The 27,417-nt window shown below is 41.9% G+C and overlaps 5 protein-coding genes across 9 annotated transcripts; 4 read left to right on the top strand and 1 right to left on the bottom strand.

The window, feature by feature from the left end:
* The first annotated feature begins 599 nt into the window (after nucleotides 1-599).
* Nucleotides 600-5,844, top strand: LOC115749832 (cryptochrome-1). Of its 2 annotated transcripts, XM_030686813.2 has the most exons (5): nucleotides 600-1,311; nucleotides 1,948-2,166; nucleotides 2,989-3,695; nucleotides 4,335-5,137; nucleotides 5,494-5,844. In XM_030686813.2, the coding sequence occupies exons 1-5, from the start codon at nucleotides 1,005-1,007 to the stop codon at nucleotides 5,495-5,497; spliced, it is 2,040 nt and encodes a 679-aa protein (XP_030542673.1). In that variant the 5' UTR covers nucleotides 600-1,004; the 3' UTR covers nucleotides 5,498-5,844. The 2 variants fall into 2 exon arrangements, with proteins under 2 accessions (XP_030542673.1, XP_030542674.1); XM_030686814.2 differs by lacking the exon at nucleotides 5,494-5,844 and having other exon boundaries at nucleotides 4,335-5,141.
* A 2,759-nt stretch (nucleotides 5,845-8,603) lies between these two features.
* LOC115749849 (probable protein phosphatase 2C 9) lies at nucleotides 8,604-13,424 on the top strand. Of its 2 annotated transcripts, XM_030686839.2 has the most exons (6): nucleotides 8,604-8,878; nucleotides 9,004-9,155; nucleotides 9,625-9,861; nucleotides 9,967-10,243; nucleotides 12,569-12,723; nucleotides 12,856-13,424. In XM_030686839.2, exons 2-6 carry the CDS (start codon nucleotides 9,126-9,128, stop codon nucleotides 12,994-12,996), a joined length of 840 nt encoding a protein of 279 aa, XP_030542699.1. In that variant the 5' UTR covers nucleotides 8,604-8,878; nucleotides 9,004-9,125; the 3' UTR covers nucleotides 12,997-13,424. The 2 variants fall into 2 exon arrangements, with proteins under 2 accessions (XP_030542699.1, XP_030542701.1); XM_030686841.2 differs by lacking the exon at nucleotides 8,604-8,878 and having other exon boundaries at nucleotides 9,632-9,861.
* A 2,988-nt stretch (nucleotides 13,425-16,412) lies between these two features.
* Nucleotides 16,413-18,520, top strand: LOC115749829 (pimeloyl-[acyl-carrier protein] methyl ester esterase). The gene is made up of 5 exons (XM_030686807.2): nucleotides 16,413-16,798; nucleotides 17,152-17,490; nucleotides 17,798-17,890; nucleotides 17,997-18,064; nucleotides 18,163-18,520. Exons 1-5 carry the CDS (start codon nucleotides 16,490-16,492, stop codon nucleotides 18,404-18,406), a joined length of 1,053 nt encoding a protein of 350 aa, XP_030542667.1. The 5' UTR covers nucleotides 16,413-16,489; the 3' UTR covers nucleotides 18,407-18,520.
* Nucleotides 18,521-18,725: 205 nt separating this feature from the next.
* Nucleotides 18,726-22,997, bottom strand: LOC115749830 (14-3-3 protein 7). Of its 2 annotated transcripts, none has more exons than XM_030686809.2 (8): nucleotides 22,992-22,997; nucleotides 22,165-22,245; nucleotides 20,940-21,246; nucleotides 20,419-20,506; nucleotides 20,172-20,281; nucleotides 19,834-19,982; nucleotides 19,114-19,148; nucleotides 18,726-18,943 (listed from the first exon to the last, which is right to left on the bottom strand). In XM_030686809.2, exons 2-8 carry the CDS (start codon nucleotides 22,229-22,231, stop codon nucleotides 18,938-18,940), a joined length of 762 nt encoding a protein of 253 aa, XP_030542669.1. In that variant the 5' UTR covers nucleotides 22,232-22,245; nucleotides 22,992-22,997; the 3' UTR covers nucleotides 18,726-18,937. The 2 variants fall into 2 exon arrangements, with proteins under 2 accessions (XP_030542669.1, XP_048130643.1); XM_048274686.1 differs by lacking the exon at nucleotides 22,992-22,997 and adding an exon at nucleotides 22,308-22,350 and having other exon boundaries at nucleotides 22,165-22,273.
* LOC115749831 (melanoma-associated antigen 8) lies at nucleotides 22,615-25,728 on the top strand. Of its 2 annotated transcripts, XM_048274688.1 has the most exons (7): nucleotides 22,615-23,062; nucleotides 23,198-23,441; nucleotides 23,972-24,124; nucleotides 24,458-24,563; nucleotides 24,640-24,754; nucleotides 25,300-25,354; nucleotides 25,657-25,728. In XM_048274688.1, exons 1-6 carry the CDS (start codon nucleotides 23,015-23,017, stop codon nucleotides 25,336-25,338), a joined length of 705 nt encoding a protein of 234 aa, XP_048130645.1. In that variant the 5' UTR covers nucleotides 22,615-23,014; the 3' UTR covers nucleotides 25,339-25,354; nucleotides 25,657-25,728. The 2 variants fall into 2 exon arrangements, with proteins under 2 accessions (XP_048130645.1, XP_030542670.1); XM_030686810.2 differs by lacking the exon at nucleotides 25,657-25,728 and having other exon boundaries at nucleotides 25,300-25,498.
* Nucleotides 25,729-27,417: the final 1,689 nt, after the last annotated feature.

Raw genomic sequence — 27,417 nt, 5'->3', positions numbered from 1 at the left:
CTCGGGCTCTGTTTCACATTGAGCAAAGAAAAGAAATAGCCAAGCATCGAAAAGAAGACAGAACAAATAGAAGTTGAGAGACCAAAGCTAAGGTGAAAATTCACCTCATCACATAAGAGTGCATAGAGTAATTACCAGGCTAAACGATACTAATAATAGTTCCCAAACTTGTGCAACGTCATCCTTAAATTGTTGGACTTATTCAAGTTATAAGAATTTAGTCATGAACTACAACGATATCGCGAGCGTAATTTCGACATCTTTATTAAAGATCACTCATGGATGAAAAAATCAAAGCTCCAAGCATGTCTTAACTTGTTGAAGGCGACCAAACGGTAGACTCAAAGATATATTTGCACATAAAAAATAAACGACGAATTTTCGGTCAGTTTCTTTTTAGATTCGGCAAATATTTCCACCCTGTTAAAGATAAGGGTTATAGAAGCAACTGGAGAGACGGGTGGGATCCGTTTTCTTGGCATGGAGGATAAGGTAAAGTTAGACAAAATCTGGAAGAAAGAAAAGTTGTGGCTGCAATTTGCCCGTCCATTTGGTTGTATTCCTACTTCCATTAACCTATCCTCTTCCTTCAATGTCCAAATGCCTGTTCCCAGTCTCTCTCTCTCTCTCTCTCTCTCTCTCTCTCCATAGGCTCTTGGGTTGAAAGTGGAAACACCACCAAAATTCCTGGAAAGGAAAACAAAAATTTATTCACCTAAATGGTAGGAAGAAGGGTAGCATCATTTCTCAGTCAGAATTAGAGATACCCATTAAAAAAATCGTTTCTTTTTGTCATTTCTTGGTTGTTGCCATGCTAACCATCGTCCCCCTGCTCCTAATAGCAAAGTTGCATTTGCAAAGGAAAAAGATAAGATCAGCTGACATACCCGAAGAGGTAAGCTATGCTTAATCGCTGAGCAAGTGAGAGCTGGAGAAATTTTCGCTGAGGTTGGTGGTCACGGTTGGTTCTTCTTATGCTGTGATTGTGAATGTGAAGAAGAGACATGTCTGGGTGTAGCATAGTGTGGTTCAGGAGGGATCTGAGGGTTGAGGACAACCCTGCACTAGCGGCTGGGGTGAGGGCGGGTTCTGTGGTGGCTGTGTTCATCTGGGCACCTGAAGAAGAAGGCACGTTCTACCCCGGTAGGGTTTCGAGGTGGTGGCTGAAGCAGAGCCTGGCTCACCTTGACTCGTCCCTCAGGAGCCTTGGCACTTGCCTCATCACCAAGAGATCCACTGACAGCGTCTCTTCCCTCCTTGAGCTTGTTAAGTCCACTGGGGCTACTCAGCTCTTCTTTAACCACTTGTATGGTTAGTGCTTCTTTTCAATTTGGGTGTGTGTCAATAATTGTGATGGAAAAATTACCTCTTTGTGATCAGTTTTCTGCTTGTGGGTCTTGCCAATAACTTTGATTGGGTGAGCGGCGTATGCCTTGTTGCCTTGTTGAAGGGGGTTTTGAACTTTTTCTATTTCGGTGTGTAGAGTAGAAATATGGTGTCCAACCAATTTAAGTGATTCTGTTGATGTTTGTCGGATTTCATGGTGACGATAATAACTAAAGTTGGTTCCTCAAGGAATAGGATGGACTTGCGAAGTTTCTACTCTGCTGACATATAGCGAAAAGAGTTGAGCTTGTCTGTTCTGCTGGGTACTAGCTCTTGAAATATTTGAATTACTAGAATTGATAATCAGTTGTCCACGAAGGTGGATTTTTCCTGTCAACGGGTGTCAAATTCAGTCTCCCTGTTGATTCTGCATCTTTTCATCATATTTCCAGGCAACCCATTAAGCTCCTGGGCCAATCATTAGATCAACAAGAAGAAATTTAGTTTCCTTAAGGAAGTGCTCTGTTTGCTCTGTATAGCTGATTGCTTTCAGGATTAGTCTAGTGGTAGTGCGGCAGTGCTATCGCTTTTTACATTTATTGATAAGTTCAATGCATTCAGATCCCATATCACTTGTCAGAGACCACAGAGCAAAGGAGGTTTTGACTGCCCAAGGTATAAATGTACGCTCATTCAATGCAGACCTGCTCTATGAACCGTGGGAAGTAAATGATGATCAAGGCCATCCATTCAGAATCTTTGCTGGTTTCTGGGAGAAATGCCTCAGCATGCCTTATGATCCCGAAGCCCCACTACTTCCTCCAAAGAGAATAATTTCAGGTTCGTTTTAGGTCTGTTGTTTCTGTTCCAAAATATTTTGGAAACGCTCTGCAATATGCACTTCTGCAAACAATTTGGCATCAACTATATTTATCAAACCATACTAGTGGATTTCTGTATCCAAAATTTTGGTAAACCCGGTGGATGTATGATGATGTCATCTCCAAGCACAAGCTCGAGCTTTCAAATAGGACGTCATTCTTTAGTTCAGGAAGTCCTCAAAACATACTAGAGAAAATTCACAGCGGCATATTTTTGTTAGGCTTCTCTATCCTGACATGTTAAGATCATAGAATTTTCTTCTGGTATTGAACCTTTTCTGATGTATATTCGTCCTTGCCAAATTGCAGAATAATTGTTTGCCTTCTTTCCATACTGGAATGCTCAGAATATGAGAGCAGAACTTAGTCCACTTTCTTTATGAAGATTACATTAGTTTTTCTCTTTTGATTGGCCACCACTGAGGTCCAGTCGATTTTACCATCATTAGGAAGACGAGTAGCAACTGCAACTTAGTTGAGTGCTGAGGTTCTGTTTTTTCAATTGCACAGAGAGGTGGCGCTGACTAGATGAAACAAAACTTTGTGGTTAATTCATGTCCTCTTATCTTATTTCAACAATAAATCCACCATTTCTAAACTGAAGGAGAGGGAAAGAAGGGAAGCAACTGTTTGCTATGTCTGAGAGGACTGCATTCTTCCATTTCACCTTAGTTTTCCAACATAAGCTCTGTTCATGAGTTTTGTATAACCGCCCTACCTCAATTCCCGACCGGCAATTGGTGCACTTGATTATGCTAAAATTTTCATGCCCTGTGTTTAGGTGATGCATCAAGATGTCCTTCAGAAGCTTTGGCGTTTGAAGACGAATCTGAGAAAGGAAGCAATGCGCTCCTTGCCCGTGCTTGGTCCCCTGGGTGGAGCAGTGCTGATAAGGCTCTGACCACATTTATTAATGGACCGCTTATAGAGTACTCCAAAAACCGCAGGAAGGCTGACAGTGCTACAACCTCATTTCTCTCTCCTCACTTGCATTTCGGAGAAGTTAGCGTGAGGAAAGTCTTTCACCTGGTTCGCATCAAGCAGGTTTTGTGGGCGAATGAGGGGAACAAGGCTGGTGAAGAGAGCGTGAACTTGTTCCTTAAATCTATCGGTCTACGAGAGTACTCGAGGTACTTGAGCTTTAACCATCCTTACAGCCATGAAAGGCCTCTCCTTGGACATCTCAAGTACTTCCCGTGGGTTGTGGATGAAGGGTATTTTAAGGCGTGGAGACAAGGCAGAACTGGGTATCCACTAGTCGATGCCGGCATGAGGGAGTTGTGGGCTACAGGGTGGCTTCATGATCGTATTAGAGTAGTGGTTTCGAGCTTCTTTGTGAAGGTTTTGCAACTTCCATGGAGATGGGGAATGAAGTACTTCTGGGACACCCTCTTGGATGCAGATCTAGAAAGTGATGCCCTTGGATGGCAGTACATTTCCGGTACACTCCCTGATGGTCGTGAGTTTGATCGCATTGATAATCCACAGGTACTAATGCTACTACCAGTTTCACACTGGCGAAAATCGTCTAAGTTAATTGACTTCATGAATCAACATGAAGGCCCACATGGCAACTTTAACTTGAGCTTTCGACTTAGGCATGTAATATGCTACTCTGATAGTTTATCAGCAAGATCAGCTGCAATGCAGTTGTTATGGTGATGTCCTTTCTTTCTTGCTCAATGTCATATCACTGAAGCTGTAGCATTTTAGGATATTTTCCTAGTGAAATGACGCCTTAATATGCTGCGAAGCCACATCTCCCAAACAAGAAAGGAGTTTCTATGTATTTGCTTTGACTGTACCAACATATTTCAAGGGTTTAGTTGTACTAGAACTTCACATATCAGCGTGATTCCTTGCTTAGACCATTTGTTCTCTTTCACCATGTCATATCTGTGAAGCAGTGTAATAACTCTATTGACAGAAACTGATACATAATGAATTAATGAATCCCTGAAGGAAAAGCTGGAGACTTTGGCACATCTGACTAACATCTCCTGCTTTGTTCACTTGGAGCTTATGTCTAACTGCCATTTTTTCCTTACTGCCTTCGTTGGGCAGTAGTCATCATTTTTTTCGAATTGTTTAATGGGTCCGAATGACTAATCTTCGGTTCTTCTGCAGTTTGAAGGTTACAAGTTTGACCCAAATGGAGAATATGTACGGCGATGGCTTCCCGAACTGGCCAGACTACCAACTGAATGGATACACCATCCATGGAATGCACCTGAATCAGTTCTTCAAGCTGCTGGAATTGAGCTCGGATCAAATTATCCTCTCCCTATTGTAAGTATAGACGCGGCCAAAGTAAGGTTGCAAGATGCACTTTCCATTTTGTGGCAGCATGAAGCAACATCAAGAGCCGCTATAGAGAATGGAACTGAGGAAGGGCTAGGAGACTCATCTGAATCAGCTCCGATCGCTTTTCCTCAAGATATTCAAATGGAGGAAAATCACGAAACTATGCAGAACAACCCGCCAGGTCCAGTTCGCCGCTACGAGGATCAAATGGTTCCGAGCATAACTTCTCTGGTTAGAGTGGACGATGACGAGACTTCTTCTGGTATTCACAACTCCGTAGGTGACACCAGAGCAGAAGTGCCTGCAAATGTAAATTTGAACGAAGAACCAAGAAGAGACACGTTAACTGAGGGAGTTTTCCAAGAACTTCGACCGAACAACACCCGACCAATGTATGGCTTTTCACTTGGGCTACATAATGAAGTTGAAGAGTCCACTGCAGAGTCTTCGAGCACTAGCAGGAGAGAGAGGGATGGAGGAGTCGTTCCAGTATGGTCGCCCTCAGCGTCTACCTACTCTGACCAAATCGTGGGCGACGAAAGTGGAATTGGCAATGGTTCAGCTTTTTTACAAAGGCATCCTCAATCCCATCAAATAATCAATTGGAGGCGGCTATCTCAAACTGGGTAAGAGCCAAAAAATAATCATGCTTGAGCTGAGAATATCCCGCGGAAAGTTTCTACTTAGTTATGAGAAGTAGGTTTGGAACTGTTGGAGAAAAGAACTCCAATAGTCTTTCCTGCTGATGATGCTGCTAAAAGTTACGTACACCATTAGATATTGGCTCCTGTAACAGGCGTATATTATTCACTGTAAAATCCCCGTATCTTTGATTGTTGAGTTCTCTTCGAGGAATTGCAAGTTTGAGTTTGTGAAAGAATTCTAGGTATACTTTACCAATTGGTGTAGTAGTATTTGCTAAAGTAGTTGGTCGATTCTCCTGTTTGTGGAACTTCTGAGACACTCTCCATTTTACTGACAGGTGACTGTAATACGCAAGAAACACGATGAGAAATCCTGGGGGGGCAAGAAAAGATGAAGAAGTCCCGAGTACATATCTTATGGCACTGCTTCTCTCTTCACCGGTTCGACCTGACAAGCAATTTAACATCTCAAGCTACACCTTGGAAGTCCAAAAATTGTTCCATGCTGCGGGTGATCTGTCCTTTCTTTTTTTCTCTTTTCCTCTTGTACCATATGTGGAATTTGTTCGTTCAACGAAGAATGTATGAAGCCGTTGTGTATAGTGTATCTTGTTCTCATAGCTGGAGAGAGTCAGTCATAGCACGGACATATGGTCCCCTAATAAAGCCAAGTTTGCGCCTTCTGATCAGTTCATAGATAGACCTATCACTATACAGCAGTCTTGGCTGTTACTCGGTCTGAAGTAGGGTAACTACATATTGTAATGCCTCTTTGATATTGAGGGATAGGCTTGTGAAAAGGGAAACAGATCGATTTCATGATTCGGCTCTTCCGTCTCTCTCCATGCCTAACCCTGTATCTACCCGAGAAAACTGTCAGGCAAGTTGCTGCATTGAGGACCAAATACCTGGCTATAGTCGTGCCGCGGATAACTAAAAGTGGCCTCATGTATATTCTCTCTTATTCGCGCTAAGCTGCGCTACAACCACCTTAATTACCTACTACTAAGTGAAAGGATTTTACTCAGTGGTCGACTTGCAGGCGATCTCTTGTCGCAAAGCGGAAACATTTTCATGTCCGTGTGCCGTGTTATTTCCTCATCCAGAATATCTTCCTAGCATGTTCTTTCACCCCCCTCCCCCCCGGGCTAATTTTTCTTAAGATAACAGCAGAAGTGGATAGCTGCTTCTCCGTAATAGCATCGGTCGGCGACTCTAGGACTGATCGACCGTCACGTTTTTTTTTTCCTGAGATCATTGCAAGCAAAACCAATCTCCAAGCTTACTACTTGTGCAGACACAGACAGAAGTACCCTTCAGCATATTGCTATAGCAGTTTGTGTTAGTCTCGGACACCGGTATCCTTCTCATACTAAACCTCATGATATATTTTTAGTGACTGTATTTGCATAAACATCTCACTTACATCCTTTACCGTACTAAAATTCGGGAAAGCGCCATACAGAAACTCGGACGAGGGCACAATTGCAAAGATGGTAGTTGTGAACCCATTAGAAGCAATAAAGTTTGACAGGGGATGCCCAAATTTGAATTCTTGATTTATGCCCTGATGTCACGTTAGAATGGAAGGAGATCGCATGTCTATAAGGCACGTTGTAGTTATATGTTTAAGCAATGTCGAATTATACTTGACAGACACCAATCTTGTACTCATCGCATAGGAGAAATCACCTGTTGCATGTCGATTGTGAAACAATCTGGAGGGACACTTCTCATGACCTGTTCCAAGAGAACGTTTTTTGTCTGGCTCGGCCGACTCGAACAAAATGCATTAAACATCTCTTACGGTGGAGTCCATGTAAACCAAAAGGTGCCGACGTACTTTTAAATCAAATTGGCTCCTTCAATTAGCAATAACTATAGATGCACCCCATAAGCAGATGTTCCTATGAATTTCACGTACGACAGCGTCGCATGTCGGCTAATTTCATGCAATTCGTCGACGATTTCTCTGATGAATTACATCTTTTTTCCTTATTTTTTTCTCTTTTCTTAGTCATTATGAGATCAAACGATGATACAAAAACCTTGACATATATCGTCTAATAAATCGGTAAAACAAGAACAAACGAAAGCCGCCTTTCGCATTCATAGGATACATGCACGAAGATTGGAAAAAGCGCAGACACGGATATCAATTCTGGTTGCCGGAGTAATAACGCATGCATCCAATTGCAGGCACAGGTGGGAGACCGTAATATATGGGTCGATCCGTTGACTTTGTTTGCCCGTGAGTTTAATTATTACCAAAAGAAGATTGATCGTTAATCATGCGTTTGACCAAGAACCGCCCGCCTGCTCACATTGCCCTGGACCCCGTGACGGGACAACATGGAATTCTTATCTCTTTCTTAAGTCTTGATTGCACGCTTCATTCATTCACCCATACGACATTGTTTAATCATGAATGGGCAAGCAGATGTTTTTCTGAGTCCACATTGCTTTACAATAATCAGCTGGTTGAGGGAGATGCCACACTAGTTACTAATAGAAATTGATCGAGTACTTGAATAGCTCGAAACATCCGATAATTTGTTTTTTGAAAGGATAAAGAGAGCAACTTCTGACTCATCTTAAAAAGGGGACAGCTAGAGCGAATTGCAAAAGGAAAGCCTTTAGGTCAAGACCCCACTCGATGACAATTTCAAATTCATAATCTCAATTACATACCCAATAATTAAAAACGGCACGGTGGCGAACAAATTGAGAGCTTGGGCTACCCTCATGCCTCACGTATCATCTGTCCAAAAAGAAGAACTATCGTTAGGGTGTCCGAATTGGAGAGCTCCACTGACATCCCAAGTTGAATTATGAAAATTTGACTGAAGAAAATGTTGACTTTTGCCTATGATAGAAGCACACTTGATCTCGTCCTTCGTGGGGAAGACAAGGACCTACTACAACAACGGACGCATAATGGGCACAGAATTCTAATGTGCTTAAGAGTTTCTATCGGTCAATTTCGATAGGAAGCTATAGTGAGAACATGCAAGTTCCTTCGCAATTGAATGTGTATATGTCAATGCTGGTGGTGCGTTGGCGAAAAGTTCAATCAACTGATCGTACTTTGAAAGAGTTATATTTAAAAGTAAAATGAAATTTACCTAAACATGGGCAATCAGGAACAACCAGAAAAACGAAAACAAATCAATATATAGTTCGTGGAGCAATAAGCGTCGATAACTATGTCGTGCTCTAACCATCAAAGCAAAATTATGTACGTTTTCATAATTTTTTATCGTGAGACATTGTAAAATGCAACGTCTTTATCTATCGTCGTAATCATTTATTTGAATATAAATAACTATGTGCCATAGAAAATCACACATTGATTTGTCTTAAAACAACTGGGATCGACTCGATCCATGGATAAGAGTTTCAGGGGAAGGCAGGAACGACTGGGATTAAAGGGTGTCCGGACACGAAAAAGGGGAAAAGAGAAACGAGCAAAGTCAAACGGCAAAACAGAGTCTGCTTTGTGGCAGCCTTTTTATCTTTATTCTTTGTTCTTTTCAATCACGGGGAAGGCTCCCAAAACGGTTACATACCAACACGCGCACACCCTTCAGATTCTCTCTCTCTCTTCCCCCCCTCGGTTTTGTGTTTTTGTACGTGTTCTTTTCCTCCTTTGTTTCACGGAGGTATCGGCAGCACTCTTCTCTTCGCAAGAGGGCCTGTCAACAGGTGTCGAAAAGTTGAGAAGTAAGTTCTCAGCTTCCTCTCTGTTGATTTCCACTGCCTTTTGATTCATGGGGTTTTTCGAGTTTTTTCCAAAGGTGCTAAAAAAATCTTTTTTGTTTTGATCTTTGGCGATCATGATTGGGCAGTTTCTAGGGGTTGGAGTATTTCGTGCTGCTCAATTTGGCGGTGGAAACAGAGAGGAGTGATGCTGTGAATTTTAGCTGAACAGAGGCCCTTTTGTTGTCTTGTCTTGGGTGGGTTTCTTTGGATGGCGAGGTTATGCTGTTTCAATTCTCAGGTATTGATCTAAACTGATGTCTTAACCTCTATTGTTTTGCTTTCTGTGTTTGTGTGTACACGTCCAGAGTATATTTAGAATCCAATTGAGTATTTTTGTGTCTACTTTACATGCAGTTACCAGTTATCACTTGAATTTCTGTGGTTAAAATCTATATAAGGAATAGATATCGTTGTTTACGGGGTTTATAGCCCTCGTTTAGCAGTTTAAGGTTTTGGTTGGATACCCTTTGACAGTGCTTGAGTCAAGAAGAGGCTTGGTTACTTTTGTTTGATTGTGCTGTGTGGAAGATTGGAGAGTTGGATTTCAAAATTTCAAAGCTAGCAATCGACTGTGAAGATTACTTCTGGATTATTCAAAGCCCACTCAAGATATATCTACCGATTGTCCTATTCCTTAATATTGCTCGGCTATCGTTGCATTATAGCATTTTCTGGGATTGATCCTTTCCTTAATTTTTGGACATTAGCATGCTGGAGTTCAATCCTCTGCTTCTGGTAAAGGAAGAAACATTGAGGGGCTGATCAAGTATGGTTTCAGCCTAGTAAAAGGGAAAGCCAATCATCCCATGGAGGACTATCATGTTGCCAAGTTCATGCAAAAGAAAGGGCATGAGTTAGGGCTGTTTGCTATTTATGATGGCCATTTGGGGGACAGGGTCCCAATGTACCTGCAAAAGCATTTGTTTTCCAACATTTTAAAGGAGGTGGGTTGTAGTGATCAGACTCTAATGGGCTTAATGTTACGAATTTCTTGCTATTTCACTCTCACAATCCCAAGTTCTTCTACTTGTTCGACATCAACCTTACAGGAAGAGTTCTGGGTCGACCCTAATAGGTGCATTTCAAAAGCTTATGAGAGGACAGACCAGGCGATTCTCTCCAGTAGTTCTGACTTGGGACGTGGTGGTTCGACTGCTGTGACGGCAATATTGATAAATGGCCACGAACTATTGGTTGCTAATGTTGGAGATTCACGGGCAGTTCTCTCAAGAGGGGGTCAAGCTCTACAGATGAGTATCGATCATGAACCCAACACGGAAAGAGGGAGCATTGAGCATAGAGGTGGCTTTGTCTCGAATATGCCAGGTTTCTCCTAGCAACGTTGCTGTTCATGGTTCAACATATGCTTATTTTTCCTGTATGCTTAAATGATGCTTTTATAAGCAATTGGTGGCTCAAAATCTCTCAATGATTAGGTTCTTGGTTCTTAGAATATCTTGATTGAAGGCATTCATGCTGTATATTAATGACCAAATCCACCATGCAAAATCTCCTAATTTCTAAATTATGCTGTTGCAAATCTCATGAAAATCGAGCAGAAAACTATCTGGACCTTCTTGTTCCAAAAGAAAACTTTACCGAGACTGGTCAAATTCAAAGGGCATGGGAGTTTGGGCATATTAACCAGTTCGCATGAGGTTCTAATAGGAACGGTTATTTTGATTGTCGCTAGGTTAGCTGATTTTGATTGGGGTGATATATGCAAGATCAATTTATGTTTATCAATGTCCTATATAAATTAATGTGTTTTTAACTTCAATGAGAAATTACGCTGTTATTATTGAATGCACCTAGGAACACTTTAACACATGTAGTAGCTTTCCCTATTTGTGAAGAAAAAGTAATGTTCAAATCTCCATGAATGAAAATAAATACTTAAACCTCTTGAGCCTATTTTTCTGAAGGCTCTTGTTTTTTCATTTTGAATTAGCAGATGTCTGCTGCTTTGGAGTTGTAGAAAATTTCATCTAGAACCTTTTCTCTAGGAATGAGAAGATGACATGTCTTTCCATGCTTCGTGAGCTGAAGCTAGAATTGAGTAGTATGGAATAGTAAATGATGAAGCGGGAGATACTTCTTCTTCTGGGATATCATAAGAATCAACGCTACTTCTGGGATGTCATAACAATCAACCCCAGGCATGTGGTGCTTTCTCCTTGTTTCTCTAGGCCTGCAGAGAGCTGATGAAGAAAGCAACCAGCTTCTCAGGCCGCCGTTACGTCCTGTTTAATCTTCAGTTACTAATCGAGACCTGAATATTGAAACAGCAACAGTTCACAAAGTCGTGTGCTTTTTAGGACAAAAGAGAGCAATTGCTTGGGGACGATTCCAAGCACTCTCTAGACCCTTGGTATGTTCATGGGAATCTATTCCTGCATATAGGGAACTCTTCGTCAGAGAGATACTTATAGTAACTGCGATCTTAAGCATATGCATGAAGAGCGAGAAGTTACATTTGCAGCCTGCTGTGCTGGGGTATTGAAACTGGCAGCTGTCCATTAACTTGTAAGTTTGTGTAGACTAATTTCCTTCTAGGCTCGACATCTCCTGGACTATTCTGCCACTTGGCATGATAGCTTGATGTCTCAGCTATCAATCCATGATTTCCTTTCATGGTTTAGGCTGCTTCAATTCGTGTCTGTTGGACAGTGGAACTTGTTAGCTTTGCTACTCTGTTCATGCTGCATTTCATGCTTCATCCATGAACTGCATAGACAAAGTCGCTAGTGCACAAGTTGATGCATTGCCTGAGCCTTTCTGTTCTAGTTGGAGCTTTCTACATATGCTGATGGCCTCCTTCTGATGGCTTATTCAAGTTTGCAGTGCAATTATTAGTCTGATGAAGAATTGGATACATAACAATGTGCGGTGAAGGTCGCGTAGAAATAGGGATTCTCTTGGCTTCTGCTGACAGCTTTATTGCTAGACACCTACTGCAGTTGAAGGACTATTTTCTGAGCATGACTACTGCCTACCGTGCACTTCACAAATAAAGACTAATAGCATAGTGGATCTAGCTGCCCTGTTCTGATAATAGAACTTATGTTGCACCTATCTCGTTTTTTCTATTTGTAGTTTGTTATAAGTTTTTGACCTTCAGTATTGATTTTGGTAACTTGGAAGAGCTAGTTATTGAGCATAAAATGCACAGTGGCATGTAGCAGTAATGTGCTAGGTTTATGATATTGGGATAAGTGTAAACTTGAAACCTTGATATTCCTTCCGGATGTTACTCAGCTTTTTCTATCACATTGGTAGCGGTGCTTCACAATCTATTTGTCATTGAACTTGAAAGTGTGATGAATTGAACCACATCTACAGTGTCAAATTTGAGCTTGGAGATTGTAGGATTCATCATTATGAGATAAGTAGAGTGAACTGGTCTTATCAACAGTTCGATTGTCATGTGATCATATGAGTGTCTAGTGCGTATGATTCATACGTAATTGACAATGCAAAGGGATCCGGCTCATGTCTTGCAAGCACTTGTCTTATTTTGATCTCTTTTGTATTTTCCTTGTTAAATTGCAATTGAATAAAGCGGTTCCTTTTCACATTCGATCATTCTTCTACTGCACAAACGAGCTTCGATATTGCAAAGATACTTAGCTTAAGTTTTCACTCTACCAGGGGATGTCCCTAGAGTTAACGGACAGCTGGCAGTTTCTCGTGCTTTTGGAGACAAGAGCCTGAAGTTACATTTACGCTCAGACCCTGACATCAAAACCATCAGTGTGGATGTCAATACGGATGTATTAATCCTTGCAAGTGATGGTCTTTGGAAGGCAAGTTTACCAATAATAATACATTAGATGTCAAAGAAAAATTACAAATGTCAACACCTGAAAATTCCCCATTGAGTTGACTTTTTATTTGAGAGCTACATTCCTATTGATTTGGGGAGATTATTGATTCAGGTGATGAGTAATCAAGAGGCAGTTGATATTGCTAGAAGTATCAAAGATCCAGAAAAGGCAGCTAAAGAGCTGACTGCAGAAGCTTTGAGAAGGGACAGCCGAGATGATATATCTTGTGTAGTCGTGAGATTCAGAGGATGATACCGCCTGATATGAAACTGCTTGCCAGCTTCAGCACATACCAACAGATGAGAGATTTTCACCGTTTGTGAAGGAATGGTATGATTAAGTGATTGCGGATCATATTCTCGGCCCAATTAACTCCTTTTGCCAATCTCTTGAAGAGTGGGGAATTGGCAAGGGAACAAGCAGGTGCAGGAAAGTTTCTGCTGTATATTACATTCTTTATTTTATGGTTAAGCTGGTTCTCGTGCCTGAGATTTTTTCTCTTTCTTCTTTTTTTAAATCTGATGCAAATTTCTGAACCTAGGAAAGAGGACAGATTTGGTCTGGAGGATTAGACGTGTATTTGTTTGTGATTGAAGGACTAATAGATGTTCCACTGATGGTCATTTGTATTGGGAAAGGCTCCTCCAAATCTGAAATTCCAGCTGTTTTCCTTTACTGTTTTCGGATATGCTGTCTATTCTTTGTTGGTTATCTTTACTCTGTAGGTCCCCTTCCTGATAATTTAAACTTTTGAAGAAAATGGTTTCCCTTTTGCTTTAGCTACATTGTTTGAACTTTGAAGCAGACTGCAGCTATGAATTGGAGGTCACTCTGCAGATTACAGCTGAGTTTTTAAGACGAGCCTGAAAAGGAAAGGGGAACAAAAAGACGCGGGGAAGCAATACAGATCCAACCGGGTTTGGAGAGGAAGTTTAGGTGCAACCTGATTACATGACCATCTATCCCACCAATCTCCGAACTTCAAGTGTCATGAGCTGCCCCATTCTCATTCGAATGAATGTATTCTGATAGAGCTTGCAGCCAGCAATGCTCCGAAAGCCTCTCAAGCTGTGGCGTATAATGTTCGCACGGAGAGACAGGCATTCATAGATGAGAACTGTCCTTGAGGCCTTCAACTTGAAAGTATAACAGTGGAAGGCATGTTAGGAGCTTATAAGGACCAGTTTTTGCTTTAAATTGGAACTTGACTCATGCCCACATGTGATTTCATTCTCTTGGGGACAATGTGGGCGTGGCTCCTTAAATCTGCAGCTGGGATTGATCCTTAAAGGACCTGCACTTGTCCACCTTCACTCTCATCACAGCTTGCCCTTCCGAACGGTTTTAGTTGGCTGAAATGGATGTTCATAAAGAGTGAGGTTTGCAAGATCTATGAAGTGTTTTTTGTCGTGGGAAAATTCAACTTGATCTTTGCGTGGGATGGAGTTGAACAGAGAAACCGGTGAGCAAATCAAACTTGACTTTCGCAGTTGTCGTTGTGATCCGCCTTGTGCAGGCCGACCAATCGAATTCCCTTCTATAGATAACGTAGTTCATTCAAACTTTTTCGCTCGACTAATCTCCACGGATGCACGCAAATCCCCGTGAGCGGGAGACATTGTAATTATTACACGGTATCCGCCGCCGTATCTGACCAGCCCCGTTGGCTACTGGGCTCGTCCCGTCAGCATAGACTTTGCTATGTTTGGGGGCTGATGGAAGGTGAGGCTGATCTAATGCGACTGCTCCTCCAGAAGGGGGCTGAAAAGGATTTAACACGAATTTCTCTTTGAATTCCTACCACTCAATGACTCGTCATCCTCAAGACAAGACCTCTGTATTGTTCCGGGGCACGGAAGAGATCGATGCATAGAATAGGCCGATTCATTGCGTACTGAAAAAAGATTTTGTCTTTATTGCCCTCCTTTATTTCCTTAATTGACTTATCCAAATTGGACTTTTGTTATTGCAAATATTTTTTAGGATACAGGGTACTAGAAGTCCGAAAACTTGTCAAAAAAGCACAATTGGGCCTTAAAACTTTCAAAAAGTGCAATCAAGTCCTAAAACTTGTCAAATTGAATCAATCAAATCCTTCCGTTAACTCCGTCCAACTAAACTAACGATAAATTGTTGGCTTGTCATATTTTTTTACTTCCTTCAAGACAAATGGTGATGATGTGTTGCCATTAAACTCCACTTCAGAAGAATATTTTAAAAAGACAAACTTAGTTAGATTAAAAAAAAAGCTAAAAGTATTTAGGAAAAACAAAAAAGACAAAATCACACCATGGCAAGAGCCTACTGGCCTAGATTTGGGGCTGGGGCGCGACCCTCGCCTTAGATCTGAGTGGTATTAAAAGGTTTCAAAGTGAATTGGTAATAGTACAATAGGTTTAGGACTTTTTGGATAATTTTTCCTTGTATAATTTGGTTCTCTTTCGAGTTTTCTCATACCAAAACAAATCATGAAATTTCAAACTATATTTTATGTCAATTTTTTTTTTTTTTTTTTTCTCTCATTGTATAAACCTCGAACTAATGTAACGCTACTTAAAAAAATAGAAAATTCACTCTAAGATTTCATGTTAAAATTCTTGTTGCATATTTCTCTTTCTAATTTGGTATTGATAAGGACCCAAAACAAGTAGGCTTTTGCTTATGTACTTCGGTTGGGTGATCTTCAGTCATCTGCAGTTCCAAATCGACGGAAATAATTCACCTTGTGACACTGTCCGGTCTGTTTTGATTCCAAACTATTAACTCAATTCGGTTCGATTTCATATCCTACCTTGTGTTGTTTTAGTACGATGCGATTTGTTCGACGTGGCATGACCGACGCTAATGTTGGTAATCTTTGTTTCCACCTCGATACTTTTGTTAAGCTGGGGGCTATAAATATGTCATTGTCCTGTTTTATTTTTGATATGGTAGCAAAATACAGGTCAAGCGTTCGAATCCTAGCACACTCTCTTTCTATTTTGTATTAGAATGTTGTCCCGTTAATATGGTTGCGCCCGCAATTGCACGTGTAGTACCAGCTTACACGCAAAGAGAAGTGTTAAGACATATACTATAAATACATTATTAACTCATTTTCTAACAGGTGAAAATTTTTTGGGAAAATAAAAACGATTTGTCTAACGGCTTTCGAGAAGGAAAAGGCCCCTCATACAACTACCGATAGGAGGAAAAAGGAGGAAAAACAATACGACCGATTATAAATAGGTTTTCAAGTAGCGATTCATATTTAACATTCAGCATAATTTCACCAAAACGACCAATGCACCGGCTTAACAAGGGCTATATTTTCTCCGTCTCGGATCGAAAGAAATTACCTTGAACCACCAATTTGATTGTCGAATTACTGGTTATGGATATCATTCATAGGTAAATTTAACTATAACGAAAAGCAAGTGATGTCTTCATTTATAACTCTCGTCGATCGGAAGTACAATCTAAATAAATCGGAAAAAAAATGAGAAAAGGAGGAAAAAGTGATCTCTTTTGACATTAAGACAAGCGTTATTCATAATTATCTATTTAACTCTCAGCTTCGCCAAACATTCTTACCAATTATTATTTATTACAGCGTTCCAGAATCTCCGCCGTCTTCTAAATCTCAATCCTACCCATAAAGAAACCCTCCCGCGTTGACCGCCCACCAATCACTTCTCTCCCCTTTGACTCCATAATCTCACTCTCTCGCTCGCAGCAGCAGCAGAGAGCACACTGCGTCTCGCAAATGTCCCGCCGGTGCTTCAGCCTCACGGAATCCAGGAACTGGTGCTACCGCTCCGCATTCGCCAAGTCGGGCCTCCGGTCCGCCGTGACCAACCTCCGCGACGGCACCGTCGTCCACTGCTGGGTCCCCAAGGCCCGCTCCCCAGCCAAGCCCGACCTCCTCCTCATCCACGGCCTCGGCGCCAACGCCCTCTGGCAGTGGGCCGACGTCCTCCCCCACCTCTCCCCCTACTTCAACCTCTTCGTCCCCGACCTCCTCTTCTTCGGCGACTCCTTCACCTCCCGCCCCGATCGTTGCGACTCCTTCCAGGTAATAAGATCGACCGTCCCTTCCTCTTGTCGTGTAAAATTAGGAGTCCTGAGTTCTAGAGAATATTTGCAGGTGCAAAAGTTCAAATTACAAACTTTGAACTGATACGGGAGGCTTGGATTTGCCTTAAGACTATAGGAGAAAGATTAATCATATTGGAAGAGGAAATAAAGAGCCGGAGTGATTTGAGTACAGGATCTTTCATTTGGCACCGTTAAGGAATTTCATTGGATTATTATCGACCATTGTATAGACTTAAAGCTTTTTGCTGAATGTTTGATTGCTATTTATTTGAATGTGCCATTATTTTAAATTCTTGTTTGAATTGATCAATGTCTGGAATCCATTCCCAGGCACAGTGCCTGATGCGGGTCATGGAGGCCCACTCGGTGCGGCGGCTGAGCCTCGTGGGGATGAGCTACGGGGGTTTTGTAGGGTACAGCATGGCCGCGCAGTCCATGGAGGAGGGGGCGGCAGTGGTGGTGGAGAGGGTGGTGATATGCTCTGCTGCCGTGTGCATAGAGGGGAGGGACTTGAAGGAGGGAGTGTTGAGCGTGAACGACCTGGAGGAGGCGGCGAGGATCCTCGTGCCGCAGACGCCGGCGAGGCTTAGGGAGCTGATGGGCTACACGCTCTCCCGGCATCCTCCTCTCGGGCTGATTCCTTCTTGCTTGCTCAGTGATTTCATTGATGTGAGACTCTCTCTCTCTTACAATGACACGAATTGGTCGAGGATAAAACAGATAGTCGCAGCTGGCCAAGCAGGTCTTGCAGAGCAACCAGTCGTACTAGAGTTACTAGCACTTGAATATCATGCTGATTAAGATGCATTGACGAAGACATTGCACGAATTGAAATTCTTACTTCTCTATTGGTTTTTGGATCTGTCGTTCATCACCTCAGAGAAATTATTCGTATTAATCAACTGGAGAGAAGCCTCTTTGATATTAGTAAGGAACTTCATGAGCTGGGAAATTTACTCACATGGGACATTGGCAGGCAATGTGCGCTGATTACATCGAAGAGAAGAGAGACTTGGTTCGAGCCATTCTAAGAAATCGTAAAATCTCCGAAATCCCGAAACTCACCCAGGTTTTATTTCTTCCCCTTTTTCCTTCTTGTCTTGTGTTGTCGGTTCTTGTTGTTACTCGCACGCATTAGAGTTGCATAAACGTGGGCGTGACAATTGCTCCTGCAGCCCACATTGATAATCTGGGGAGAGCACGACCACATCTTCCCATTAGAGCTGGGTCACAGGCTCAAGAGGCGAGTTACCCTTCTCTCTCTCCAAAATGTCTCTAGAAACTAACACAATTGTGAGTTTGGCCTTTGGGCTGAACCCCCGAGTCTTTCTTACATTATAGGCATATAGGAGACAATGCGCATCTCGTGGTCATCAAGGATACGGGACACGCCTTCAACGTGGAGAAACCAAAAGAGTTCCACAACCTTTTGAAGACGTTCCTCGTCGATCTGCTGCCTCCTCCAGCAAGCTCATTGCCGGATTCTGAAAGTGAGAAATGCACTACAGAAAAGAGAGGAAGCGATGATGGTAGTGATCCGAAGACAAAGACGACAGCCTCTACCAAGGCTCCTTCACAAGCATAAGGTGCATTCGAATCAATTCTTTGGTTTAAGATCCATTCGTGACCCTAAGGTGCATTTATTTGGAGGTAATCCCTCCCAGATGCAAGGAAAAGAACCGGTTTAGGAGATGTATATGAGGCATTCGAATCAATTCTTTGGTTTAAGATCCATTCGTGACCCTAAGGTGCATTTATTTGGAGGTAATCCCTCCCAGATGCAAGGAAAAGAACCGGTTTAGGAGATGTATATGAGACAGACATCTTCCTCATGTAACGTTTTGACATTCTAATCCATGACAATTGATTCACCAGCGGCATTCACCCCACGGGCACAAACAATCTGAGAAAAGGCTTCCATGTTCAAATAAGATAGCAGACTTCGATCAAGTCACAAGCACAAACAACACAGTACCGTGGAGAAGCATTCTGTTTAATAAGTAAATACAGACCAAGTCTACAAGCTGCACCATCACATAAGACAATGACTCCCGGCCTTGCCAGCCTCAATGTCCCCAAAAGAATTGAAATCATCAGGAATCATCTCTTTGCCCAATCAACTCTGCATAAGAGTTTAAGAGACACGGCATTAACACAAATGTGACAAAAAGAGTGTCACCTTTGACAAGAGATGGTAACAGGAAGTGCATCAGCAAGTGACAGATATGTACTAAAAGCGGCACCCAATATGATAATCTAAACATAATGTCTGCATGTGTAGAACATCCTTACCTCTGCCCGAGGTTCATCAACTTTAGATTGCTCACCTATCAATTTCAGAAGAAAAAGTTAACACATCAGTTATGCTTGGGTACCATAATAAAAGCTTGAGAAGAGACATGTTCTATAAACAGGCTATTTTCTAGTAAAATAGATATAGAACTACGTTGCTTATACTGTGTAAAAAAGAGAGAATGTTGCAAATTGGGTAACTGCAGGATGATGTTCGCTAGAGGTGGCCGGTTCCACGGAACCGCCGGTTCCGGTTCCTAAAAAAGGTGGAACCGGAACTGCCGGTTCCGGTTCCTAGGCCCAATAGCTCTTTTTCCCGGGCCTTCTCCCTTTTTTTAAATTAAAAACAAAAAACCGGGTCGGAACCGTAGGCCCGGTCAACGGGCCGGTTCCGGGCCCCGGTTCAATATTGGCCATGTCTAATGTTCGCCATCAAAACAGTCTCAGAGACAAAAACTTGTGGATATCGAGTGACAAGAAGGTCCTCATTATTGATTCTTTTGCCATGTGAACAAAAGAACCAGATCCCTCCCAAGAAAATAGTCCTCTTATAATGACAGTGGTTCCTGATATTAGTAAAATACCACAACTATCATTACAGTTCTTTAGCCACCTAAATATGGCCATGTCGTCCTAGAAAAGTTGGTCTTGTAAAACCATTCAGATGACGACTACGAAAATTCAACATTTTACAAGTTGGTGAGGGAAGGGGGTGTTCACCTCCTTCTTCAGGCAAATCTGAGGTCCACAGTGTAAGATTATCCCTAAGAAGCTGCATAATGAGAGTGCTGTCCTTATAGGACTCTTCATTGAGGCTATCGAGTTCTGCAATAGCCTCATCAAAAGCTTGCTTGGCCAGATGACATGCCCTGCCCATCAAAGAATTAGGCGTCTCAGTTATCTAATAAAAAAGTAGTTCTTCTGAATGTGCAAGCCCATACTTCTTTTACCATGCCATTGCTTATGCAAATAAGACGCAAACCCTCCCAATACATATGCACATACAGCAAAAATATGCCCAAGAAACACATAGATAAACAGAAGGCATGCACATCAACCTTTCTGGCGAGTTCATGATCTCATAATAGAAGACGGAGAAATTCAAAGCCAGTCCAAGTCTGATAGGGTGAGTTGGAGGCAAATCTGTTGAAGCAGTGGAAGTGGCAGCCTGCAAATTTAGCCAAAAAAAGGCACTTCCATTTTTGGAGGATGGGAAAGGAAAAAACCGAGGAAACAGTGATGAATCTGAGAAAATAAAACCAACAGGAGCCCCAGACTTTATGAACCATACAGACAACCACCCACCTCATATGCCTTAAGTGACTGATCAGCAGCTTCTTTGCGGTCATCAGCAGCCCTGAATTCAGCAAGGTAACGATAATAATCACCTTTCCTGCCAAATTAGGAAACAAGAAACATTAGAAGAGAAAGAACCAATTTACAGCCTGCAAGTCATCAACCCAACAACACATAAGCAAGAAACTCTAATTCCTGATTCTCTAGCTATCACTTGGGGAGAAGGATCCGATTAAGCACTTTGCCACCCTTGAGTCATCTTTTTAGCTCCAGAAATTTTTTATTCTACTCGTGTAACATAGGGTCACTAAATTACACATGCCAAGGGAAAAAAATATAAACCAATGTGTAATTATGTACATATTCCCATGTATCCACCCAGCGTATCCAGGTTTCCCTCATGTATGTTCGGTTAATTCCATGCATCATAACCATGTTTTCACAATATCGTTACAGCCCAATTGACAATCCTTTTCAGCGCGCGACATGAAGATGTGAAAGGAGAGGAGTTTAAATGGAGAATTCCTCACATCTTATAGTAGAAAACAGTTGATTCTCCACTTGAGGAGGATGGGATAAGATGCTTATCAATGACTGAGAGTATGTCATTGCAGATCTTTATGAGCTCATCTTCAACCCTTTGCCTGTAGTCCTTTATCCTCTTCACATTCTGCTCGTTACCCTTGGCCTCCTCCTTCTGTTCAATGGAAGATAAAATCCGCCATGATGCCCTTCTGGCCCCAATTACATTCTTGTACCCAACAGATAACAGATTTCTCTCCTCAACAGTCAGTTCCACATCTAGCTTAGCCACTTGCTTCATTGACTCAACCATCTCTGCAACAAAAGCGGGTGAAACAAATGAGAGATCTCACAACTCACGATTGCGTATACATTTATTGGTGAAAATCCTTAAATTAGACGGATTTGGCATTTTAAGCAAATTAGTCATCCAACCGAAACCTTGAGCTCATTCTGTCATCTGTAAGCAACAACTTTTGTCCGGAGAAAATAATATCCCAGTTATCATCTCTTCCTTCACCTTTCAGTAGATCAACTGTCTATTTAAAAAGGGCGTATCTATTAAGAACGTCCCAGACAAGAAGGGGTCCGCCGGCTCCATCCAATCCATGAGTTTACCAAAATCTTAAGAGAGGACCAGCAGAAGCCATTACCACGGCTTTGCAAAGTAATAGCACCCCATCAATAATTGTTTGACAGGCCTTTAAAGCCGTTCACCTTATATCACACTCCATCCTATATAAGGCAACAATGCTTGCAATGAAACTGAGACACGAATCACCATACAAAATGTTGGAAATCATGTAGGGCTCCCGCAACAGTTCACACGGTGAGACGAGAACCCTAGAAGAAGACCAAAAAGGGGAGGCCCAAAAACCTCGCCGCCGATGTCCAATTAGCCAAGCTACCTAGCGCAGACGGAACACCGACAAGGATTCCCTCCGGAAAAATCAAACCGATCAAAAGGGCACACACACTACGCAGAACAACCACCTCAAAAGCAAGAGAAGAACAGAAATGAACTCGCGCACTCGCGCGAACTCCAGCGCAACGATAAAGCCCAGCCCAACATGCTAAAAGCTACCGATAGTGAGAACAAAATCTGCTGGAAATACTTCAAATCCGCAGAAAGTTGGACGATCCTGCACGGAGAGATTCGGCAAAGAGCAACGGATCGAGAGCTAAAGATCAAATGCAAGCGCATGATATGCTCGAAAGAGAAGAGAAAGCTACCGTCGTATCGCTCGGCTTGCTCTGCGAGCCTCGCCGAGTAAACCTGCTGCTCTCTTTCTCTCTCCATCTCTCTCTCTCTCTCTCTCTCTCTCTCTTTCTCCGAGCGAGGACGCGAGTGCGACTGAAATGTTCTCTCGGCTTTTGCGAGGGCAACCGCTGCGAATCTAAGGCTCGCTGCTTTCTTCTTGAGGAAGGAAGGAAAGCGGAAAATAAATAAACGAAATGAAAAGAGAAATTTGTACTGCGTAGTGACCGTTGGATTCGTGACGGTTTTTTCTGTATCGAGGGCTAGTAGCGAGCCTCGGATCCTGTGATTGTGGAACGGTGCGATCTGAGCGGTTGCCTTTTTGGGGTTGTTTAGGTGAAGCCCCGCCGTAGGATGTACGCCAGTGGGGATGCCGGGCCCCACCTTAGACGCTCCATTGGTTATCGATGGTGCGCGGGGTCCTGTTTTGACTCTCGTCGGGGCGTAGTCAACAGCTCTTCACTGCGCTTCTCCCGGCGCGGGTTGCTCTTCTTATGTCGGGTCCCCGGGATTCGGTGTTCGTGTAGGCGATCTGCGGCGGCGATTTGCTGTTCTTTCTTGACCATACGTTGGCTCCCTGCGCGGACGATCGTTTTTTCCCCGCGCTGCGACGGAGTTAGGGCTCGAATTCAAATCCAGTTCCCTAGTCTCTTCGTCGCTGAACGGCAAATTAGCTGATTTCCGCCATCCCCTTAGCTGCAACCAACTCTGTGTTGTTCTTTTCATTCGCACTCGAATCTTAAATTTCTTCTTCGCCACTCTGAACCCCTCGAAAATCAGTTCACGCAGCGTCGGAACAAACCTCCGTCGCGATTTTGCTGCAGTATGGCCATTGCTGGATATGATCAGTCTCAGTTCGACATTTCTAAGGAGGTAATGTTTTGTTTCCTCTCACACGCTCCCATTTTTTTTTTTCTGTCTGTCTCTCTTTTTTTGGCTTTTCTGGGTTATTCATGACCAAGGAAGCTGTGTGATCTCCAAGTAAATTTTTGTTTCTTGTCGAAATAGGAGAAGGACAAACTTGTGGGAGAAGTGATACGTTATGTGTTGTTCAAGACTCACCAAAACTCGGGGTGTCCAATCAAGAGAGAGGAGCTCACTCAGTTGGTCACTAAGAATTACCGAAACCGTAACCTTCCGGCGCTTGTCATCAACGAGGCCAGCGAGAAGCTCTCGAGCATTTTTGGGTATAAGATGAGGGAGCTCCAGAAATTGCGCCCTTTGGCTAACCAGGCTCGGTCTTCTCAATCAAGTAAAGCTGGTTGCTTCTTATTAATGTTGTGGACCCTTGTGTGTGTTTCTTATGGAGGAACATCTAGATGGTAATGCTTGTGAAGTTGAGTTTGGCTACTACCTGCAACGTATGTACATGATCAGTGTAATCATTCGTGAACTGATTTATTTGTGTACAGAAAGAGCCAAATTGGAACTTTCTTTAAGAATTGCATTGGCACCTCTTGGGTTACGGCAATCCTGTCATGAAAGCCACGCTCGGCGATGGGATTGAATAGTATCATTTAGTTTTTATCTTTCACTAATTTGTGTTATGTAGTTTGAATTTCTTGCTGCTAATGAATGATGGATTAAGTCATTAAATTACATGGAGAGTTTTTGATTTATTGTAATTTGAACTATTCATTGCTTTGATTCGTCTTGATCATGATTGACATTGTGATGTGGCCATGCTCTGCATTGCTGTTTTTCGGTCTATTTTGCTTTGACAACTTTTTTCTTGTTAACTCGGTTACAAGTGGACCTGTTTTCATGTTTTTTTTTTTTCAGGTTCATCAGACAGCAGATCCTATATCCTCATGAGTCAGCTACCTGCTGAATTATATGGGAGGTATGTGGAGGACATAAATACGGCCCATCTGTCTGGTTTTACTTTTGTGGTGATAAGTATCGTGCATCTTGCTGGAGGCAAAATCCCAGAAGGTTTGATTTCCAATTCCTAAACACGTCTTTTTAGTTCCAAAATGATATATGAAAGTATCCAATTATGAAACATGTTCTCTTTTTTTCGAACCCAAGTCTCTGGTCTGTAGCCCTTTATCGAAGTTGAGATCATTTTGATAAATACATGTTGCATTCTGGATGGGGCTCTCCTGCTAGTCACTGTACCAAACTACTATGTTGAATAGATGCTACTCATCTATTGGTTTACACAGGTTCAGCAATCCTATTTGAAGAGAAATAGAGTGTAGCGATTTTCTATGTTACTTTTTTCTTCAGAATTTCAAGGTTAATAATACTGCAATAATAGTGCAGATAATTTATGGCACCATTTGAGACAGTTAGGATTGCATGAAAGCGATGAAAACCACCCAGAATTCGGAAATGTCAAGCAGACATTGGAAGCTTTAGTCCAGCAAAGGTTTGATTATTGTTTAGGAGAACAATATGTGTGCCGTCAACTGGAGATATGCATTAATCTTGGATAGTTCTTGTAGATATTTGCAGAAAGACAAAGTTACTGGTCCAGAAGGTAGCACGTTATTGTACGAGCTTGCTGAGAGAGCATTAGATGCAAGAATCATTGAGAAGATCAAAGAAAACATATCACAGGTACCTCTGGAGATGCAATAGCTGACTACCTTCAGGGTTTTCTTTGTGTATCTCTTGATGACATGCCTCTGTCATCCCAGTTAACATACAATCAGCAAGATGTGTAAAGCTTCAACATATCTGCTAGTGCAGCCTTCTCATTGCATAATTCTTCCCTTTTTAATGTCATGCATCCTCTACTGAAAAAGGAGGTTTTTGTTGCTACGTAAGGATAGCAGTATTAATAATTTTTTATGAAATACTTGTCTGACCTATGTCATGGAGGATGTATATTCACGCTTGCCCTCCACCCCAAAGAAAAACCACGCGCGCACTCCTTTCCATAAAACGAGAACAAAAACCTCTGCTAAGTAATTGTTGGTGTAAGCACCACTGGTCCTAGTCTGCCTGTATAATAGGAAATTACTGTGAAACTAGGTAGTCAATGGAAAAAAATCATGTCAAACTCCTTCCACTTTTTCTCTTTTCCACTTGTTTCTTTGGGTTCTTGACCTGTCAATCTGTCATATCTACCTGTTGATATTGGTTGGCATTTTGTTGCGCAGGTTGTGAAGAAAGATGTCACTTATGAAGACGCGGAGTAGCATCCATTTCAGGACAGAGTAGCTGTAGACTCATGATAGGATTCTTACCCTTTTCTTTCTATATGGAAGATTCTGCGCTCATATGGAGTTGTACCCTAGCTAAACAGTGTTTTGTATTTCTATGTCAAGCTTATCAAAATGTGTGGAACAAATTAATGCATTGCGAATGTAATCGTTTTTTGGCGTTGGGGTAGGGTAGAGGAGCTGTCGCCTGTCATGAACTTCATTAGGTAGGCATTCTTTATCCTAAATTATCATTAGCAATACGTGTTCTGCTATACATATATGCCATTAGTATGACAATCGAGTTAGCTTGTCTTACCCTTTTCTATCCTTATGGAAAATTCTATATTCATATGAAGCTATACCCTGGCTGAACGTTGTGATTTTGCACCTCAATGGCAAACATATCAAAATCTGTGGAACAGATTAATGCAGCGCAAATGTCGTCGATTTTTTTTTTTTTTTTTTTGGAGTTGGGGTAGGGTAGAGGAGCTATCGCCTGTTGTGAACTTCGTTAGGCTGGCATTCTTTATCGTAAGTCATCATTAGCAATGTGTATTCAACTATACATATATGCCACGAATACTACAATCGAGTTTCTTATCTTACCCTTTTTCACCATTATGGAAGATTCTATACTCATATGGAGAGCTGTACCTTGGCTGAACGTTGTGGTTTTGCATTTCAATGTAATGCGTATCAAAATGTTGAATAAATTAATGCAGCGCGAATGTCATCGTCAATTTGTTTTATTTTTGGCCGTGGGGTGGGGTATTCTCTCTTTTTTTTTTTTTTTTTTGGGCAGTAGTATAGGATGGAGTGTTGGATATTTCAGCAGTTTTAAAGTATTTCTAAAAGCTTTTAGAAATAGTTATGATCGCTTATAAATTTTTCATTTTGTAATAGTTTTACAACGGTTGTCTAACGTCTTTCTAACGGTCATATAACGGTTTTCCAACGGCTCTATTTTGTCTTCAATATAAATCGAACTTCAAGAGATAATCTTGTGATATATACTAAATTACCAAGATAATTTTCTTTCTTTCTGTTACTTTTTGTTGCTGGATTATACACATGACGTTGTTCTTGTTCTTTCTAATATTTTATACGGAATATAGAAGAAGGTCTGTTGTATCCGGGGAAGATAGCCGCTAAAAGCCTTACACACCGAATTTCGTATTCCGAGAGCCGGAATTATCCTTAAGGACAGTGCTTGCATGCTCGGACAATTGTTCTTACTTTTCTTGTTTTTTCCAACATATTTACTATAGTTGTTATTTTTTTATATTATCTAATATTTTTCCAACATGGAGGGCCCCGTCTCCTATCATGAACTCCATTAGGCTGGTTTCACGACCCTTGGCGAGAGTGGAGCCTAAGAGTTTAGGGGTGATTACCGATTTCTAAGGATCCGTGTTGATCCGCAGGTCTGTTTGGATTCTCCCAAGTCCTCACCTCGCTTGACGGCGGAATTTAAAGGGTTTCAACCCTTGGTACGTGATCGGGTGACATGCGCGTAAGTGTCCATACTTCGAAGTCGCCACCAATCTTTGGGAAAGCTTGATTGGAAACCTTGTGGTGGTAGGAGAAGTCGCATGACTCATATGGAACCAAAGTTTAGGGAACAAGGACTTAGTTACGCCAATGTAACCATTGACGCCCTTTCGGTATCTAAGTTGAATGATTTCTCTAACTAGGGATTTCATTCAAACAATTTGAGATGAGGAAAGCTCTAGAATCTAAGAGTTTATACAGATGATAGTATCTAGCCTATCAATCATAATCAACAAAAATAAATGCGCAAAATAATGGTCCAGGTCATGCGGATAAAGCACATGAAAGCAATACATGGCATCCCTATGGCTTAGAGAAGAGGTGTTTGGAGTCTGGAAGGGGTTTGAGAAGATTAGGAGACAATTTGCCCACAGGGGCAAAATTGTAGTTTTGGAAAAATATTTGAAACCGGAAGTTAGAAATAGGATTGGCCAGTTGAATATGCTAATTTCCTATATTCTGATACTTTTTCAGGATTTTTCTGAATTTTTGGAATGATTTTCCCATGAAGGGCCAAATCAT

This window comes from Rhodamnia argentea, chromosome 2 (assembly GCF_020921035.1).
Source record: "Rhodamnia argentea isolate NSW1041297 chromosome 2, ASM2092103v1, whole genome shotgun sequence".
In the NCBI taxonomy this organism is placed as follows: Eukaryota; Viridiplantae; Streptophyta; class Magnoliopsida; order Myrtales; family Myrtaceae; genus Rhodamnia; species Rhodamnia argentea.
Note: the sequence above shows the minus strand (reverse complement) of the source record. Positions and strands in the feature narration are given on the sequence as shown.

What these genes read in the sequence shown, in the direction of transcription:
- LOC115749832 (XM_030686813.2), top strand. Translation starts at nt 1,005, where the DNA reads ATGTCTGGGTGTAGCATAGTGTGGTTCAGGAGGGATCTGAGGGTTGAG. An exon ending in TCCAAAGAGAATAATTTCAG is followed by an intron (nt 2,167 to 2,988) that starts GTTCGTTTTAGG and finishes CCCTGTGTTTAG; the next exon opens with GTGATGCATCAAGATGTCCT. An exon ending in ATCGCATTGATAATCCACAG is followed by an intron (nt 3,696 to 4,334) that starts GTACTAATGCTA and finishes GTTCTTCTGCAG; the next exon opens with TTTGAAGGTTACAAGTTTGA.
- LOC115749849 (XM_030686839.2), top strand. Translation starts at nt 9,126, where the DNA reads ATGGCGAGGTTATGCTGTTTCAATTCTCAG. An exon ending in TTTCCAACATTTTAAAGGAG is followed by an intron (nt 9,862 to 9,966) that starts GTGGGTTGTAGT and finishes TCAACCTTACAG; the next exon opens with GAAGAGTTCTGGGTCGACCC. An exon ending in CTTTGTCTCGAATATGCCAG is followed by an intron (nt 10,244 to 12,568) that starts GTTTCTCCTAGC and finishes TCACTCTACCAG; the next exon opens with GGGATGTCCCTAGAGTTAAC.
- LOC115749829 (XM_030686807.2), top strand. Translation starts at nt 16,490, where the DNA reads ATGTCCCGCCGGTGCTTCAGCCTCACGGAATCCAGGAACTGGTGCTAC. An exon ending in ATCGTTGCGACTCCTTCCAG is followed by an intron (nt 16,799 to 17,151) that starts GTAATAAGATCG and finishes ATCCATTCCCAG; the next exon opens with GCACAGTGCCTGATGCGGGT. An exon ending in AAATCCCGAAACTCACCCAG is followed by an intron (nt 17,891 to 17,996) that starts GTTTTATTTCTT and finishes TTGCTCCTGCAG; the next exon opens with CCCACATTGATAATCTGGGG.
- LOC115749830 (XM_030686809.2), bottom strand. Translation starts at nt 22,231, where the DNA reads ATGGAGAGAGAAAGAGAGCAGCAGGTTTACTCGGCGAGGCTCGCAGAG. An exon ending in GCAAGCCGAGCGATACGACG is followed by an intron (nt 21,247 to 22,164) that starts GTAGCTTTCTCT and finishes CTTTTGTTGCAG; the next exon opens with AGATGGTTGAGTCAATGAAG. An exon ending in AGATTTGCCTGAAGAAGGAG is followed by an intron (nt 19,149 to 19,833) that starts GTGAACACCCCC and finishes TGAAATTGATAG; the next exon opens with GTGAGCAATCTAAAGTTGAT.
- LOC115749831 (XM_048274688.1), top strand. Translation starts at nt 23,015, where the DNA reads ATGGCCATTGCTGGATATGATCAGTCTCAGTTCGACATTTCTAAGGAG. An exon ending in AGTTCGACATTTCTAAGGAG is followed by an intron (nt 23,063 to 23,197) that starts GTAATGTTTTGT and finishes TTGTCGAAATAG; the next exon opens with GAGAAGGACAAACTTGTGGG. An exon ending in GGCTCGGTCTTCTCAATCAA is followed by an intron (nt 23,442 to 23,971) that starts GTAAAGCTGGTT and finishes TTTTTTTTTCAG; the next exon opens with GTTCATCAGACAGCAGATCC.